The sequence below is a fragment of the Diaporthe batatas genome (genome assembly GCF_019321695.1).
Source record: "Diaporthe batatas strain CRI 302-4 chromosome Unknown Contig00013, whole genome shotgun sequence".
In the NCBI taxonomy this organism is placed as follows: domain Eukaryota; kingdom Fungi; phylum Ascomycota; class Sordariomycetes; order Diaporthales; family Diaporthaceae; genus Diaporthe; species Diaporthe batatas.
In genome coordinates this window covers 853,533-871,931 of record NW_025408560.1, presented here as the reverse complement: position 1 = coordinate 871,931, position 18,399 = coordinate 853,533, and the positions used below count along the sequence as shown (strand labels likewise).

General features: G+C 52.7%; 5 protein-coding genes across 5 annotated transcripts; 2 read left to right on the top strand and 3 right to left on the bottom strand.

Moving 5' to 3' along the window:
- Window positions 1-726: 726 nt before the first annotated feature.
- KVR01_010284 (uncharacterized protein) lies at window positions 727-4,312 on the bottom strand. The gene is made up of 11 exons (XM_044793960.1): window positions 3,586-4,312; window positions 3,367-3,535; window positions 3,216-3,295; window positions 2,912-3,162; window positions 2,533-2,840; window positions 2,350-2,475; window positions 2,192-2,298; window positions 1,726-2,115; window positions 1,487-1,660; window positions 1,328-1,421; window positions 727-1,253 (listed from the first exon to the last, which is right to left on the bottom strand). The coding sequence occupies exons 1-11, from the start codon at window positions 4,255-4,257 to the stop codon at window positions 943-945; spliced, it is 2,682 nt and encodes an 893-aa protein (XP_044640443.1). The 5' UTR covers window positions 4,258-4,312; the 3' UTR covers window positions 727-942.
- A 2,023-nt stretch (window positions 4,313-6,335) lies between these two features.
- KVR01_010449 (uncharacterized protein) lies at window positions 6,336-10,393 on the top strand. Its single transcript, XM_044781580.1, has 7 exons — window positions 6,336-6,914; window positions 7,006-7,441; window positions 7,498-7,590; window positions 7,652-7,926; window positions 8,008-9,566; window positions 9,630-9,770; window positions 9,870-10,393. The coding sequence occupies exons 1-5, from the start codon at window positions 6,411-6,413 to the stop codon at window positions 8,569-8,571; spliced, it is 1,872 nt and encodes a 623-aa protein (XP_044640608.1). The 5' UTR covers window positions 6,336-6,410; the 3' UTR covers window positions 8,572-9,566; window positions 9,630-9,770; window positions 9,870-10,393.
- Window positions 8,008-14,084, bottom strand: KVR01_010563 (uncharacterized protein). The gene is made up of 3 exons (XM_044787853.1): window positions 13,698-14,084; window positions 12,201-13,633; window positions 8,008-12,028 (listed from the first exon to the last, which is right to left on the bottom strand). Exons 2-3 carry the CDS (start codon window positions 12,562-12,564, stop codon window positions 10,494-10,496), a joined length of 1,899 nt encoding a protein of 632 aa, XP_044640722.1. The 5' UTR covers window positions 12,565-13,633; window positions 13,698-14,084; the 3' UTR covers window positions 8,008-10,493.
- Window positions 14,085-15,582: 1,498 nt separating this feature from the next.
- On the top strand, window positions 15,583-18,254 carry KVR01_010668 (uncharacterized protein). Its single transcript, XM_044785616.1, has 3 exons — window positions 15,583-16,746; window positions 16,815-17,387; window positions 17,455-18,254. The coding sequence occupies exons 1-2, from the start codon at window positions 16,023-16,025 to the stop codon at window positions 17,075-17,077; spliced, it is 987 nt and encodes a 328-aa protein (XP_044640827.1). The 5' UTR covers window positions 15,583-16,022; the 3' UTR covers window positions 17,078-17,387; window positions 17,455-18,254.
- Window positions 17,441-18,196, bottom strand: KVR01_010588 (uncharacterized protein; the record flags this gene model as incomplete). The annotated part of the gene is made up of 3 exons (XM_044782292.1): window positions 17,441-17,676; window positions 17,745-17,987; window positions 18,064-18,196. The coding sequence occupies 3 exons, from the start codon at window positions 18,194-18,196 to the stop codon at window positions 17,441-17,443; spliced, it is 612 nt and encodes a 203-aa protein (XP_044640747.1).
- Window positions 18,255-18,399: the final 145 nt, after the last annotated feature.

Below are 18,399 nucleotides of genomic sequence, written 5' to 3'. Positions count from 1 at the left end.
CGGGGAGAGAGGACGAGTTCCGTGATCAAAGGGTACAACGTTGCGAATAGGTCATAGGTCAAAGACTGTGGGATTTAGATGATTCCGATGCGTGCGGAACTCCTAGATTCAAATATTTAAATCGTTCCAGTGATCTTGGCCATACACAGGACGCCATGGTCTCGCAGCGGTACTTAAGTAATAGTAGTGTTTATCCCGGCACTCACCCGTCCTGATTGTGATACTGACAGTCCGCTTAGCCTGCCCGTAGCGACCACTCAAGTTATGCCACTAACAAAATTCGGAGACAATTTCCCTTGGTCACATTCTAACATGCCGCCTGGTGTCTCTAGGCGCAAAGTTACCTAAGTATAGTCGCTGTATAAGTTTTGAGAAACCACCTAAGCATTTTAGTCTCTGCTGAGTGACAGGCTACTAGTCCTTGGGTTAGCTACTTATTCGATGATTGATGGCACTGTGAGGAGCGATTCTCGCTAGTCTTATCTGTGCGGCTGTCATCTGACAGCACTTGAGGCCACTTTAGCTCTACGGCACGGTGACTTAAATTTATACTAAATAAGGTAGAGTTTATTAGTAGGTCTGCCCAAGGAAGAAAAGAATGACAGCTCCTCCTTAGGTCCTAGAGTAGAAAGAAGGTATGGTAACCTTGTAGTAAGGGATCTCTCGGGGACCTAGGAGCTTATCTTATAGTAGGTTAAGTAATATATCTACTAAGAGACTATACCTTTAAAACATAACAACATTGAAGTAATATTAATATTTAACTGGTTTAGCTTCTATTCCATATACCTAGGTATGTCCGAGGACATACATGGCGCCTTCATATGGTGGTAAACGCTCAGGACAGCGCTTAAAAAACATATGGTGACTAAGTTAATAAGAATGTCGATCTCCTTTCCCGCAAGGCAAGGTTGTCCGCCTTATCTTGATCAGTAGGCAAGGTTAAACTTTGCTATCATACAATCGACTCGCCCTTCTCCAGCTGCCGTTGCTTGCTAAACGATCTTCGACTGGGTTGAGCGGCTCTGATGGATGCGCAGTGCGGAATGTCCGCGGGCTCCCCCCGAACGACGCGTTTGCTGCTGGATTTGGTCGCTGATTCAAGCTTGAAACACTTTCAGTGACACATGGTCGCCCTTCTTCGGTGCAATGGCGAGCTGCCAGCAACGTTCTTGCAGTCTTGACCGGGTGTCGAACGCTTTTCTTAAAGGCTGCAACCAGAAAGATCAAGATGATAAAAGCAGAAATGCAAACTATTGAAATCTCGTTAGCTTGTTTGGATTGCGCCCAGGCTATCAAATCCTATTCCTTGGCCTTGAGGACTCACGCATTGTGACAATTTGCTGCCATAGAGGCATCCATTCTTGGCCCGTTGAAGAATTGTTCATACCGAAGAAAGACGTGAAGAATCCCAGTGGTGTCTTGAATTCAAGTGGTCAGCCCGTCTTGGTCGGAACCAATTACTTTGTCTGCTGACATCACTTACGAAAATGATCGTCATAATCGTGAATGCCATGATTGACTTTCCCTGCTCGTAACTCTGTTCGCTGAGTTTAATGCTGAGTTTCTGTTGTCTCACGCCGTGGTCCGCTCTCTCCAGAGCGGCTTGAGCTTCAACAATGCTAGCTTGCTGCTGTTTGAGAGCCAAAAGACCTTGCAACTTTGAAAATATTGACAGTGTCAGTACGTACTTCCAAGGTCCGGATTGGCTATCCTCCTACTTACGTTCTGACAGCTTCTTTCGGCTGCAGAAGCCAACTCCTCGATTTCCGCCTTCCTTGCCCTGATATGTTCCATCGTCTCTTCTATGATTTCAATATCCATCGATGAGTCACGTTGTGAGCTGTTCGCGGCATCGCTTGAACTCCTGTGGTGCTGAATCCCACGTTGTCTGTTCCAACGAAGTAAAGAATTGCGGAACTCCTCCACAGCGCCGAGCTGCTGCACGTAGATTCGAGTCATCATGCGTAATTCTTCAGCAATATCCTGGGCTTCGCGAAGCAGGACTCCCTCAGGGTTGATAGAAAGGTATCTGGGACTCGGTCGCCCCTCGCCCCTTTTTAGTGAACCAGCGTGGGCCCAAAAGCTTTGAAAGGCAATTGTGGTGCGTTCGTTCTATTATTGTCATTATCATCCATGTCTTAGCAAAAGTCAAATATCATCGTGGATGAGTGAAGTGCTTCCGACTCACCACATTGTTGAGAGACTCTGCGAACAAGTCCATAACCTCTGGTCTCAGATCCAGGGGCTTTGTCCGGTCAAAAAAGACCCTTGAGCATTGATCGATGATGATAGTCGCTGAATTATATTAGCAGCATGAGCCTAAGTATGTATCTGTCTGAGACTCACCAAGATGCCACACTGAAGTCACCTCACCATCCATTTTGTCGAGCCTGTTTCGAAGGCTCTTATGGATCCCAGACGAATCAGGCTTGTTTCTTCCCCAGCGTCGCGGAAATGCGGTGATTATTGTGTCTGTGTTAGAGAATTTTTCCGTTAGCTTGAATGGCGTTGAATACGGGGTATACATACAATCATCGAGAATCCATAACCATAACTGATCCACCATCACAACACGGGTAAGATTGCCCGGAATGTGCCACGGGAGCCTAGTTGCACGATAGACAACCTGGTCACTGTCTCTTTCGGATGTATCCTCGAGGTTCAGAAAGTAAGACTGGTCCAATGTTCGTCGAATATGCAAGGCAGGCTCTCGCGTCGTTTCCTCGTCGACCCTTTGAGGGACTAGTCCGCGCATCAAGAGCCTTTCCTCAGCCTCGGTGTCCATGGCTTCCCACAACCTTGCCACTTTCAACAGGAATATGCCGAGTTTTGACTTGCTTTGTTATAGATCAGCAAGACTTTACCTAAGCAGATTCGATGTGACAGTGAATTCGTGGGGAGGACTTGCTTCTCAAAGCGAGGTTCAACTTGAACATGATCCCACAACGATTTCTTGCCTGCATTGGTGTTTTCATCCTTCCGGAATGTCTTTCCGTGTTGTTCACGAATTCTGGCCTTCAGTTTCATCACGATATCACTCTTCAAGTGTTTGACCTTGCGAGCTGCATCGGGAGCTTGTCCGCTGGCTTCGATGGCTTTTTGGATTGTTTCAGCCATGCGCACTTTTCGACCGTACATCTCCCAATGGAGATAGGGTAGCTTGAACAACTTCGTCAGCTGGCTCTATCTACCACAGGATTGTTTGTTCATACATATATCGCGAAATTCTTTCGTCTCCGATCAGGTTCTTGATATTGGAAACTTGTTCCTGCGGTTGCGTTTGAGCCAGCATCTGGCGTGGCTTGTTAACTGTGGCTAGTTCAACACTGGATTGTTATAAGGATCGGGATATATGATACACACCCAGTGGAATGCTTAAACAGCGGGTCCTCAAGTGCCGAGTATGTACATGGTGTTTCTCCAGCCCTCCTCCATGTACCTGACCTCGCCAAAACTCTCGCGCCAGTGTCTGCTTAGTCAATTTCCTATCACTCTTCTCGACATCTTCGCCGTAGTGTCTTGCTATAGCTTGCTTTTATAGGATGTCAGTAGGATGAACCACTAGTTAGTTAGAACACTCACCTCAACCCAGCCCATATGATTCGCTGGCAGGTGGATATACTTCAACAGCCGGCTGCCATCCTCGGCCTTTGTCTCAGAAATTGGGTTGGGTTGCGTGTCGTATAGGGCTTGGTGCACGGTGAGCTTTTGGTCCGGAAATTTCTCGTGCTTATCAAAGCCGTTGCCGTGATAAGTCGCCTTTTTCCAACGCGTTTCATGTTTCTGGAAAAACAGAAACCCGGCGTTGATTTCATGTTCTGGATTGTCGTCGTTCTCATGAAGGATGTCGTTTGCGTCAGAGATGTTCAATTCTTTGCAGTGTCGACTCCTTTCGTCGACGGAGAACTTCAACCGTGCCTCGTCCTTGCCCTCGCGCTCCTGTCGCCACTGCATGAAAGACTCTTGAACTTCACCCAAGAGCAGTCTTTTGTTCTTGGACTCCGCCAATCGGGCACGACAATTCTTGATCCGTCTTGCATCCATTTTCAATTTCTTCCAATGGTTTTCTTCAAGTTTTGCCTTAAAGTCCGGTAGCTCCTGTGCTCGGAGCCGGTAGTATTTTTTCGTAATGCTATCGCAGTCCCACTTATCTTTCTTTTCGGCTTCCTTAATTAGCATCAAGTGCTCTGCCGGTGCTGGCCTTTTGGGAATACTGCGCGCTGGCGCTTCTGCAGCTGCGTTGATATCGGTCATTATGAGATTTCTCACTTGGGTCGATGACTATTCTCCAAGGAAACAAAGTGAAGAGTTCGACGTTTATTTATTGGGAAAAGAGGTTGTGGGCGGGAAGTGGGCATTCGAGCCATAAATAAGGCTGCTCAGCTTGCACGTTGGGGGAGGCCCTGGCACCCCTTCTTCCCTCTCTTATCTTGCGGTGATTATTTCAAATGCATCCACATGTGTAACCCAAACATCGGAATGTAATCAGCGGGGCTTGGGTTTCCAGTAAGGCTACCAGGGGACAAAGTGGCCGGAGATATGCGGGGGTGAGATTAAAGCGGTTGACCGGGCAGGACGGTCAGCATTCACCTCACAGCTGCTACACAGTGTTAGGAGGCTCCTGATTTCCAGAAAAATTCAAATCCCATTTCGTCGCTGTCTCATTGCACTACGATTGTTTGGTTGTATTTCAAGCTCCATACTTCACTTACCTTTGTTCACTACATATGTATCGACCGAGTAGCGTGAATGGGCTCAAGGACGGGAAAAGGAAAAAGGGAGAATGTCAAATGGCGCTGTCGGACAGACTACGAGTGGTTGTATTTCATGAGCAAGGCTTGCCGATACGCTCGTTCAATCCTCGGTGGTGGCGGCGGCTGATGCCAGTGGCGTAATACTACGCTGTGGTAGACGTGGATGAGCTGACCTCCCTCCAGAATTCAGGACCCCAAGGTGTAAACACCATCTGTATCCGGCTTGCATCTAAGTATTGGAAGATGGGATCGATGACTTCAGGATGCGGTATAGTTACAGGTCACTGACGAATAGTGTTAACGCATCGATTGCAGCTGACAGATTGAACTCAGCTGTGGCTGCAACCCCTGAAATGTGCAAAAATCTATTTCAAAGCAAGCGCGTTGCACCTGCCATTAGCTTGAAAATAGCAGAGCCGCATTTCGTCCATTCCGCTGGTGTCCCGTACCGTTCACTTCTCCCTTCACTTTTCAAGATTAATGCAGGTATATGAAAACATGACCTGAAGATCAAAGAACTTGGAGTTCCCATGCTAACAAATGATCGAGGGTACTTCTTGACACAACTATCTACACAAAGTGGCAAGCCCGCAATTTGGAAGGAAATCGGGGAGAACACTCGTCGGGACGCCAATGGCGTGGAACAAGTTGCCTTCGTTGGCGTGACCAACCTGCTCGATCCTCGAGTGGAGAGCCAGAGAAGATTGTAGATGAGCTGTGCAAAGCGGCTAAGTTACATCCCCGCTGACCAACTTGGTGCCACGGATGAGTGCGTTTCCAGCCCTGTCAGCATCGACTGCAAGCCAAAATACTCTAAGGGCCCAGATAAGGCAAACAAACAGCATGTGAAAAGATTTCGAACCGGGTTAAGGGTGCTACTAGGACATCTGGATTGCCTGGGAGAAACCGGAATATAAATTCATTTGCTATTCTGAACTGTCCGCACCTACTCGGGCTGTTCTGGGGCATTGGTGAAGAGGTTGGTGTCTCTTGTGAGGCCTGCATCATGCTACTTAACCTTGTGACACTGCTTTCCCTTCCCGCGGCTGTTGCACTGCGTTGTCGATCTAAACCACCCGGCTCCTGGGGCCGACCAGCGTCATTGTATGCTCTGCGTCTAGAAACTAGAGCTTACCGTAGAATTTGACGTGTGAAATGGTTGACCCATTGTGCAGACATGTCCACCTTGTTTTTGCATCTACCTAGGTACCCTTCCGAGGTCCCTCATGTGCTCCTGTTGCAAAACACTGAAGGACGCACCCACGAAATCCAGATGCCCGTCCACTGGTTCAAATGAAATTCTTGTGAGTCCTAACTAAAGGCGCCTTCTTATGAATTAATTGAGACCCATGAGTATACTATTTTGCCTGGGTGTTTATCAGCTATCTTATTATCTATTTTTAGTTTTTCTCAGAAAACGTCACTCGTTCACTCTGATCGCCGTGTGGTCAAGCAACTACCGGACCAGGGATCATCAGCTCCTCCGTCGATCCTGGTGGGCGCGTAAGCCAATTGCCCAATCACTTTACAGCGTCCACTGTTGCACCAGGTTCTTCCTCCGGAGGATTGCTGACTGCCTGATGTTGATATTTTCCCGTGAGATGACTTGAGACAAGCTTTCCAGATCTTGCCATTTTCAGTTCTCAATTGTCAATGTCCGGTTGTTTGGTTCAAAAACATCCCCAGATGCCGCATGCCAGTATGGGCCGAAGCCAGCATCCGGCTGGGCCAACCCAACCCAAGTCTGCCGCATTTGAGCTCACGACCATAGAGCGTGCAGACCTGGATCCTTTGCTGTTGGAGCCATACGTGGTTACGCCGTCGACAACACAGCGCTGCGAACAGGATGGCACCGCGGCCACAAGCGTCTTGCGAGAGACATGGCGAGAAGTTCGCAGGGACTTGTGCGCAATCCGGTGGGGAAGGGGAGGCCTTTGGTTCCTGTTCTTATTCTGGATCGTTGGCCTGTTGATGTGTATGATCATAATGACTATGATCTGGAGTGGCGACTCTAGTTCCGCATGTCTTCCAGATGGCACTTTCTCCTTCTCTACACAGTATGATCATTGGGACATCAGCGGCTTCTTCCAGATTACTTCTGGGTTTGGCCAGTTGACCTTCTCGCAAGCAAAAGCTGTGGATATGGTGTGGGATGTTGTAAGTTGTTCATGGGATCCAGAAGAGCGCCAATAGCTCCACACATGGTTAAACTTTTACAGAAGCACTCAACTAAGAATGAGAATCACAGGCTATTGGCAGAATCGGCCAGACAATTCTGGCTGTCTTCTCATGGAGAGCCTTCTCTCTCCACATCAAAACATCGCTCGAAGAAGGGCCGGAAACCAGAACCGTGTCCTACCACACATATTGGACAATATATCTGCAAGACAGCATTTCAATGATGGGAGTTTTTGGCGTAATAAGAGACTTTCTTGCTCGAAGAAGACTGAAGTCAAAAATGGCCATGATCTTCATGGTCGCCACAATGCTCTTCGTCTTGGCTTGGCCAACTGTCGCCAGCGCAATGACGGGTTACGACAGCAATAACGTCGCTTTCATCAAGATCAGGGATGGATCGCTCATAAGATTCAACTCCTTCCAACCTCTGCTGCATATCATTCATGACGGGAGCAGGCTACCTGGTCTGACGGATGAGTACCTAGTTCCGTGCTGCAGCGGAACAAGTAAGTCGACCCGGGTCTGATATTCTGCAAGCTTGGTATGATTAACCTCGGGCCAGACGGTGACGATCCTACATTCGAAATGCAGATCGCGTCATGTTCTTGCAATTACAAAGATGAAATATACTTTTTGGGCGAGAACGCCTCTGCTTGTCAGTGAACAGGAATCCTCAAGCACCCAAGCTGCACCGGCATTCTAATGGTCGATACTAGATACGGACAATTATGGATTCTTCGGTTTAAACAACACCAATTCGACCTGGCCTCAGGGTGATATTAATCTTCCCAGCCCCGTACTGAACATCTCAAGATCCCCCGTATCGAGGTATAGTTTCGGTACTGAAGGGACCAGCCGCTTCTGGGTTGACCCGCGTACGGGTCAAAGACCATTCCTAGATGACAAGCAGATGTCCTACGTCTATAATAATGAGTCGTACGATTACGACTACATTATAACGCATGGTAATGGCCAGTGTCAACCCATTGGCGTAAGTAGTGCCACTGTAGAGCCGACATGATTCTCCTTACGTACCAGCTATGGATGACAGGTATTAACAAAATGCAAACAGACATATAAATGGGGATTTTCGTACTTGCAAGCATTCATTGCTCTGCTCCTCATGACCATCTGGTCAGTTATAGTCTTCGTGATGTGGCTCAAGGCTCACCTGAAATTGTCGCGCCGAGGGCCATACGAGATCCCCAATCGATACAAGGCGGCAATCAAATTGACCAGGTCCATCGCCCTGGATTTTGGCGATGCTGACATGGCTTATGGCCTGTCGAACAAGGAGTTTACCTCGCACCTCAGGCGGCATCTGAAGGGCGGGAGGGTTGGAGCTGATCCGGCCATGGCGCTGGGAAAGTACAGCTTGAGCTTCCGCGGTTTCGGGGGCTGGGTAGCCAGGGAGAAGTGGTGGTTCTCCGCCGTCGTGCTGTGTACCCTATTCTGCTGCGTCGGCTGGATGCTTCCCCTCGCTGCCTGGAGTCTTCTCTGGCTGGCGGTCTGGGCATGGCCTGTTCTTGCTTTTGCCTTAGCCGTCGGGACTACAGGTCGGTCCCGCCTCTTCCTCTCTGGCTGCTGGCTGGCCATCGGGGTAGCTTGGATTGTTCCGCTCTGGGAACAGCGGTGACAAGACTTGTATATATTGAATTAATTATCTAAGCTCCTCCACTATGCCAGACCGACATTGGCTGGCTGCATGTGTCTTGGTAGAGACAATTGAGGCGTATGCACAACAGGATGGTACTGGACCCGGGTCCAAATGCCTAGGTACTTCTCTGGCTGAATGAATAATTATCCAAAGGCAAGTTCCGTGACCATGCTGTCTGCGGAATATGAACTGATTCAGAGTCGCGATGCGGCGGCTCCATTCCGTGCTCGACCGGCGGCTCCGGTGCCAAGACGCGCCTGGCGAAGCTCTGCCCTGTGGAGCCTAGTGAGCGATTGCATCATACCCTCACTGACCCTCACAAGGGTAGCTGTCGATCCGTGGATGGACAACATCTCTTGTGTGGAATAACGCGCCGGGAAGCTGGGTTGGTCGCAGCTCACACGTGCGGTCCCTGGCAGTACGGCAGGATGACTGAGTAATGGTGGTCGATGATCATCGTAAAAGCTAAATTCCGCTATATGTAAGCCCAGGAAATGGCATCATCACAGCATCGTGTGCAAGTGGGGAGCCGGCTCCGTTCGACACACAAAAAGCTGCCCCTCCTCCCGGCCCATTGACCCCGCGATAGTTATTGTTCAAGCTCATCACACCACCACAACTATCTTGCATCTCATACCATAGCATATTGCCCAGACTCTGTCCGTAGTGAACGTCACCATCAAATCATCATGAGCAAGCACGTCCTCGTACTCGGCGGCCACGGCAAGATCAGCCAGCTGCTAACCCCAATCCTGCTGAAGAAGTCGTGGACCGTCACCAGCATCATCCGCACGGAGGAGCAGGTCCCTGCCATCAAGAAGCTGGGCGAGAGCCTGCAGGGCAAGCTTAACGTCCTCGTCCGCAGCATCGAGGAGGTCAAGAGCGAGTCGCAAGCCAAGAGCATCCTGGACGAGGTCAAGCCCGACTATGTCTTCTGGAGTGCCGGCGCAGGAGGGAGAGGAGGAGCTGAGCGGGTATGCTTGACAATATAAAATGCCAGAGAAGGCAAAAGCTGACTGGGCTGTGAAATCACACAGACATTCGCCGTCGACCGCGACGCCGCCATCCACTTCATCAAGGCCTCGGCCAACACACCAGGAATCACCCGCTTCCTAAACATCTCATACCTCGACTCGCGCCGGAACAAGCCGAGCTGGTGGACCGACGACGACTGGAAGGTGAGCCACACACAGAGATCTCCCTCCCGCTCCCCTACTTGACCAACTACTTACTGCACATCAACGTGCTAATCTTACCCCCGCCCCGTCGAACAAAAGGCCGCCGAGGAGGTAAACTACAAGATCCTCCCCAACTACTACATCGCCAAGCTCGCCGCGGACGAGGCGCTGTACCAGGAGTCCGCCAGGCGGGGCAAGGACTTCGTCGGGATCAACCTGCGGCCGGGGACGCTCACCACTGACCCCGCGGGCAAGGTGGAGCTGGGAAAGACCAAGAGCAGCAGGGGCAAGGTGAGCAGGGAGGCCGTGGCGCAGGTCTCTGCCGCGCTGCTCGAGGCCGAGGGCGTCAGGAACAGCTGGATCGACCTGCTGGACGGCGACGAGGAGATCGGCGCCGCGGTGCAGAGGGTGGTGGCGGAGGGGGTGGATGCTGCTGAGGAGGACCCTGTGTATGGCAAATTGTAAAGGGGTAATGAATACATGATATTTCATGTCAATTGTGTCGTCCACCATTCCTGGTAGTTGTCGTGCCTCAATGGCTTGATGGACATCATGTGGGACACCGACATCTGGATGCACACACAGCACGGGCATAAAGCTAAGGGGTATCTCTCCTCTATTCGCCAGATCGCCATGCTATTCTAGGTATCAGAGCCAGACTCCTCGTTTCCTCATAACATATCCAAACACACAGAGTATTAATATTAAGTAAGTCATAAGTTATTAAGCATTATGGCTCGATGAAGCCGGTGCAGACTCCGAGCCGTGCACGTCAGGGCCGTGGCCGTGGCCCGACGACGACGCCAGGTTCTCAGGCATGAGGATCTCAGGGGCTTTGCCCTTGGCGGACCCGGGTGGCGGCTGCGGCTGCGAGGCCTGCGACATCTGCGGGACGGGCATGGCCCCAGTGGCAGCCGGCTCGCCGGCCTCGGCGCTGAGCACCGACGCATCGCCGTCCTTGCCCGCGGCCAGCTTCTTGTTCCGGCGATGCCTCCACAGCAAGAAGCCGGCAATGCCCAGGAGGAGCGAGCCCAGGCCGACGCCCAGGGCCGTTCCGATGAGCGCGGGCACCGTGAGGATTCCGGCGCCCAGCCCGTACGAGTCGTCCTCCCCGCCGTCGGCGACAGTCCCATCAGGGTTGATTATGGTGCCGTCGTCGTCCGTGCCCGTTCTGGAGCAGTAGGAAGAGGTGCAGTCCATCGTGGAAGAGGGCGCCCTGGCCCCGTACGTGGCGAAGGCGACAATGTCGCTCGTCTCCGTCGCGTCGAACTTGACGGGCGCGATCGCGATCTCGTCATTGGCAAAGTCGAAGACGCTGTACGTCCGGCGGAGGAGGCTGCTGCCGAGGTTGTAGCCTTGGCTGTAAGCGTATCCGTAGCTGGAGTTTTGGACGCCGAAGACGCACGTATCCGAGGAGACGTATGAGGATAGGTACGAGTATGTTCTCAGGTCGACGTCTGTCACCGGGACGATGAGGTCTTCCAAGGCAACGGAGATGTTGGGGCCGTTTGGACCCTTGCCGAGCCTGAATGAGAAAGTTGTCGATGCGGTGCCTCCGGCGTTGCACCCTATCAACGCCAAGCTCGCCCTTGTGTCGTAATAGGATCCTGCGATCTCCCAGAGTTGAGCGGTCACATCGTCAGGTAAGACACTGATAGGATCAGGAGGAGAGAAGGTAGCCGTGAACATGTAGTCATCGTAACCGTACGATGATCCGGAATAAGAGCTCGACGACGAGCTGCCATAGTAGCTGGTGTCACTGTACTCATCGTATGTGATTGAGATCGGCCCCGTACTGTCCTTTGTTGTGGCATTGATGCTCGAGATCTGCACCATCATCTTTTCGCCGGAGTAAGACGACGACAACCGGGAAAGGTTTCCTTCAAACTTTGTTTTGTCGATGGCGCCAAAGAGAATGTTCCCTGAGCTTGCCTGCGCGTCGTCAACCCAGATTGAGAACGCCGTGCTGTTGATGAGGCCTTGTGCCGCCAGACGATCCACAAAGGTCGAGTGCGAGGAGTCATTGTAGCCGAGTCCGAGAACACCAATGTACCGATCGGTGGTGTTGACCAGGCCGACAGTGAAATTGTCCAAAGACACGTCGCCTAGAGTAATCACATCGCTGAAGTATCTCCCTTGGGCGTAAGAGCCGTCCGGGTAGTAAGTATAAAAGTCGTAGCTGTAGCTGGATATATAGCTGTCGTCAGAGTCTTCATACTCAGACTCGTACGAGAATGTGGATGATACATTGGATGAGACTGCAAGGGCGATTATTAGCACCCTGAAAATGAGACTATATCCCCCCAGCCAAGCAGACTGTTGTAGAGCATGACTCAAAGATCGAAAAAGCTCCGGACGGAGCCCCAGTAGCGGGACAATCCCGAGATGGCGATCAGGTGGGTCTTTCAACTCAGCGAGGACGTCACTTACAGCTTCCCCATATGCAATCCCCAGTACTGTAAGAGTAATCATTGTCCGAATCATATGTGCCGTCATAGGAGCTGTAGTAGCTACTTGAGTAGGTACAATCGCCCGACCTTGTGTCTTTGACCCAGGTGTCTGAAGTTGATGATGAGAGAACAAGAGACACAGGCTGGCCAGGCGTCCCGATAGTAGCGTTGACCACGTAGGTCATGGCACCCATGAAGGTCTCGGCATTTACGGCGCGTGGTTTGGACGCGCTTGAGGCGACATCACTGGGAGGGCTGCCACGCCTCGCGAAAGGAAATTGGATAACGGCAAATGCTGGCTGTGTGCAAGCCCCGAAGAGCGCCAGGACCAGTGATGCCTTCATGTTCAATGAGGGCTAGCGAAAGGGAGGTAAACGAGTGACGGCGGAGAAAGTCGCGTGCGCAGAAAAGAGACATCAGGAGAGAGGGGGCGAGGGCGTCCCGCTGCAGCCATTGTGTGTATATATGAACAGGCAGAGCACATGTGCAATGGGAGTAGCAAGGCAGCAAAAGGATTTTCCGTCCCAGAATGGACATAAAATAACGTGCCATATCCCTCCCAGAGTTACACAGCAGGATCATGGCCCGGCGTGGCTTTGGTGGTTTCCTGCGAGCCGTTGACGCCTTTCCTTTGTCCATTCCTCTTGCGGCCGAGTCGCCAAGCAATCGTATTTTAAGCTTGTCAGTGATTGGGCTATGCCCCGGTGTAGCGAGATGAGTAAGGCCAGACAGGGCCTAGAGCGCCCAAGCTCCCGTGGCTCTGGACCGCTAATCCAGGATAAACGGCGCTAACGGCTGCCAGATCCTGACTCTGGTGGATTAAAATAGGCAGCCATCTGCGCCCCGAGGGCTTCGTGATGGCTTCTTCGTGTCCAGATGCCAGCGCAGGACGTTCACGAGGCGGCCAAACGCAGCGTGAGCGAGGCGACGACGGACCACACACAAGAATGAGTCATCGTATCTTGTCTTCTTACCTAGATATTCAGGCCACTCGTCCCCTTCCAACTTCAGGCACCCAGAGATTCCGAGTCAGCGCGAGAAACGGGAGGCGCTGGCAGTGCTCTGGTTTGTGGGATGCAGGACAAGCGGGGAGGCTAGCTGGCTCCATACTCGTTGGTGACAAGATGCAGCAGCTCCACGAAGAATCTCGTTCGTGGTAGCATGAAAGTATGCTGCAGCCGTCCAAGGCAAGGGGCGAGTGAAAAATGAGGCTGGAGGTCTGGCATTACGGTGGCCGCCCCCAAACTTCATGGGCAGATGGCCAACGCATTGTTGACTCAGCCCGTGCTTTAGCCTCAACGTGGTCAGCTCGTGGCAGATGGAGGCTCAGAAGGTTGCATCCGTGTCCATTTTACACCGGCTCATGCCCTATTCGTCAGTGGCGTTCAAGGTGACATCGGTATCTCGGGACGACTTCAGGAATGAAACTGTGAGCTTCTGTTGTATGGCGACAGTCGACGATTGAAACGTGACTCACGCCATCGATGCTTCCAAGGTTGTTGATGTATATGCAAAGCCCATTGCTTGATTCTGTCGTCTTTCATAGGGTCGTCGATTCGGCTCCGTGGATTGGCTCAGTGCGAGTCCAGCGTTCATCGTGGTATCAAGTCGATGCGGTACGAAGGGGGGCGAGCCATAGTTCACGGTCTGGTTGGGCGCGGAACCACACCTGGGCAGTGGGAGCACTTGAGAGGGGAGGTGGTTCAGGCGCCGAGTTGGCTCCTCGCGGTGCTTTCATGAGTTCCGAACCCGACATGGAATCTGGCGAGCCCCACTCGTCGTCGAACTGGCCGAGCTCCAACATGTTGCCCTCTGCACTGTTGTAGATAAACAGCGCAACAGACAGCCGCCGACTCTGGCCGAGGTAGACTGGTAGAGATCCTGTGCTGCATGCCGGCTATCGGCAGCCATTGGGTGCGGCCATCGGGGGACGATCCCTGGTAGACAAAGCCTTGGCGGACTGTTGTTCGTTGAGGCTGGCGATCTCCCGAGTCGGCAGGCACGGCTGACCGCGACAACGTGCTTGCCTTGCTTGCGTGGTCCCAGTGGGTCGGGGAGAAAAACGTGGATGCACTGGAGGGGAATCTTGTAGCGAGTGTACCTAGGTACTCTGTACTAACTGCAACTCCATGTCTCGACGGCCAATTCTGTTAGTACATATGTATCTGCCAGAAGCGACCCTTTGTCTCTCGCATTGCTTTTTCGGAAGCTGCACCTTTCAACTCTTCAACTCCCGAGGTCCCTGTTCAATATCAGTTGATGGCCTCAATAACACGTTCAGTTTCTGATGCGGTGAACGACCGAGAGTGGCATGAGCCACGGACTAAGAGACTGTCCTCGGATTCTGACGTGCGAGTAATTGATTGATAGCACTTGAGGTAGGGCGCATATCCCTTGTTGTCCAAGTCTCCTCTTCTCCTCTTCTCCTCTTCTGTCGCCCGTCCAGCACCAGTTGGTTGAGCGACGCCGGGGTCATCTGAGGTGGCATCAAGACTTTGGGTATCAACATCCCCTCGAAAAAATGATCTGTATCTTTCTTGGTAATATCCTTCCCCAGATCCTATGCAACTCTGCGGGTAAATCGGGGGATGAGATGGCGGGCTCGTGACTTCAACAGCCGAGCTTATGCAGCAGCAGTCATGGTGGAATAGCGGCATTGACATGGCCTGAGTGAAGGCCTCGTGGGGGGCCTCACTCTGAGATCAGGGCGTGCATACTGCAACAGGGTACACTGTTGGGCGTCTCTTTGCCCTGACCAAGACTTCCGGATCCTGTTCGTGGCTACTGCACCTCTCCACTCCACCATCGTCGTCCATATCTACAGAGTACCCTGGTGTAATCTCCCAGTCAGTCAGTGCATGCAGGCCTGGCAGGCCGGGCAGGCAGGCATCTTGACAGCTCAGCAACCATCCGAGGAGCCCGTCCAGTCCTGCCCCGGCCTACGACTCCTAGCCCTCAGCTCTCACGATCCTCCGGTGGGGCCACCCTGTGTTTCAGCTCCGAAAACATGGCTGTTTGCCGCCGGGTCCGCCGACCCTGGCCGTGGTAGAGTCGTAGATCAGGGACGCCTTCCCCGCGGTTCGTCCGTTTCTCTCGGGTGGGTTCGCATCTCAGGCAACGATTCGCCCTTGTTTGCTACTGCAGTCCCCCCCTGGAAAGGACGCGAGACAGCGAGCCCAACTCGGGTCCTGGCCAAGAGAAGCCCGCTGCCATTGGCAGGACCTCATCCGCGCCAACTGCCTAGGTACATGCCTAGGTACATACGGATATATGGGTCCAGGACCCAATTTAGACATGAATACGCGAGAGTCGCCGCATATCGCAGAGAGGAGAACAGCTCACCCACCCCCCACAAACAGCCACTTGGTTCTTCTTATCGCCCGGGAATATCGCGCCATTCTTGTTGGGCAATGCCTGGCAGTCCGCGCAGCTGCTCTCTGAGACGCATTATTCTCGAAGCGCACTAGAATATGGAGACACCGCTATGTCGGCGTCTGCCCGCGTGACCGAATGTCTAAATGAGGATCGAGCTTGAGGAATGCGGTGGATCTCCCTCGGTGTTGGGCATGCTTCCCGGGGTCTCCAGACCGCCAACACCTTGAGCTGACTCCTCAACCACGCTTGTAACTACATAGCTGCGAGGGCCAGCTGATTATCGTGACTCCTGTTCTCTGTAGTCCGAATCGAACCATCTTTCACCGAGTCATCTTATAATCCCAGCCCATAGCCCGAGCGGCTCTCCCCCATCCTCAACCAACTCTTCCATTACAAACTCTCATCAACATCAAACTAGACTCGTGCTATGTCTGCCTCAGTCATGTCCAGAAATCCTTTCCATAGGAATTCAACGAGGACCATGGTCGACGAATCATGTCCTCCTCCTCCTCCCCCCCACTCAGCAAATCCAAAGACCATCTCCCGACATACCTTCTCTCCCTCAACAAGAGAACGCTCTAAAGCAGCAGACAACACCACAATTTTCATGGTTCCAATTTACGACGACAGGCATCAGGGCGCAGACCTGCTCATAGTCTCCCCCTCAAAAGTCAGCACCTCAAGAGTCAGCACCTCAAAAGTGAGCCACCATGACCGGTCAGAAACACCAGCCAGGGCGCCCACGCCCCCTCCCAAGCCCGTGATCCCGCAGCAGTGCGAGGACTGGGACGACTTCATCTCGTGGAGGAAGACAGAGGCGGTGTGCAAGGCCTCCTCGAAACCAGAGAAGCCGCGCCTCGAAAATTCGGCCAAGGAGGACATCATGCGCGGGTTTGAGGAGTGGAAGGACTATCTGTCGCAGATGAGGATCCCCGGCCGGAGGGCAAGGCCCGTCTCGATCGTGTCCACCGCCACGACCACGGCCGGCCGTAGCCTTGCGAACCGGTCCAGCATGTGCTCCGTCTCGACCGTCTCGAGCACCAGCTCGTCCAAGGCGAGGTCGCTGAGGAAGACGTCGCGGTCGCGACACCTGCGCGCTTACTACTCGATGGGATGCCTGCTGAGGAATAGGTTCAACCCAAGTAACAATGGTATGTTCCCCGATAGGTCCTCCTGGGTGCCACGACACACGTTCTCGATGCTGACAGAGCACCCTCAGAGCCTATAATAAGTCCCATTGCAGACATCCTGCGCAACTCATCAAGCCGGCCCCAGCTTGCGAAGCGCAGGCCAACGAGCCAGCACTCGCTACCGGCAAACTGGACATACTTCTGCAGCCCACCTCCTCATCCGCCGCCCAACAAGCCTCTTCCAGCTCTGCCTTGTGCAGCACAGAAGGGACAGAAGAGGACGAGGAAAAGGAACCGCTCGGTTGTTGAGATGAAGGAGAGGAAGAGGTTTCAGTTCCTTCTTTGGCAGTGATCACACTGCTGGTGAGTGGACCGAAGACGGAGTGGACTTGACGATAATTTTTAATGAATCATGACTTGGACGTCATTGAATGTCTACCCTTCTGCATACGATCCTGTTCAATGCCGTGATATACTGCTACTGAGAAGGGACCGGAAGAATGACTTGTGCTCCTCCTTGCCAGAAAGTTGTATCTTGGCTCTTTGCGGTCTTGCGTGCGATTCTCCACGTAACCTCGGGAGTCAAATGGCAGACTTCAACCAAACTGCATGACACTCCTCCACTCCTCTTCATGGGGAGTGAGTTGATTAAAAAAAGCCAAGTATGTCCGCCCGTTCTGTCTGCCGTCCCTCCAACATCTCCGCCAACTTATTCTCATGTCTTATCAGCAATCACAGCCGGTTGAGGCTTCTGGACTGGAGTGTCCTTCTCCACCTCGTCGCCGATCGCAAAGCGAACGGTCTTGGCAGACTTCTTCGGATTCTCGACGGTCTTATGCTCCACTTCATCAACCTTGTGCTCGACCTTGTCGTCCTTGGATGCGGACATGGTGAGCTCCGTGTGAGACTCGGCAAGTATCTGCCATGACTTCTGCCGCATGATCGGAAGGTCTGTCGACGAGCATGGTCAGCCTCCTGCCCTCAAACGGGACTTGTACAGTCCGGGACGTCTTCCTTACCACTGTAGCGCCGGCCCCGGCCACGACCAGCAAACACTTTCGAGGCTCGCCCTCGAACTTCCTTCAAAGCCTCGCGCGACCGCAAGGCGACTGCTCCACCCATCGCGACAGCCACCCCACGAAGCTTCGAGACGACCGCTCGTACGTTTCGACAGAGCGGGTTTCCCTGCAGTCGCATGTTGGACGATGGCTCGGTAGCCGGCAAGTTTGCCTCGCGGCACACATCGCGGCGGAAGTATTCGGCTGTTTCGTGATCAGCACCAATATCCAGGAGTGCGACAAACGGGTTCAGAAATATGTACGGGTATGCGGGACTTACGATTGACGATTTTCAGCCACACCAGCAAGAAGATGGTGGGCACAGTGGCGAGCAGGACGACGGCGGAGATGACCATGATAACCACGTCTGAGACATGGCCTTCTGGCTGGGGGTGATCGTGGGCGTCCGACATGGTGGTTTGAAGGGGACGGCTCTTGTCTGTCGGGTCTTCAGGACAGGTGCTACTGAACCGGTGGGTGAGAGGTTCGATGACTGAAGTTGAAAGTTGTTGACGCAGGCACTTGGGGGGGCGGGGGTTGTTCTGAGCCATTCGAGTTAATTCGAAATTGGGAGCTTGCTTTCATGTTTGGTCGCACTCAAACGACTTCAGAAAGG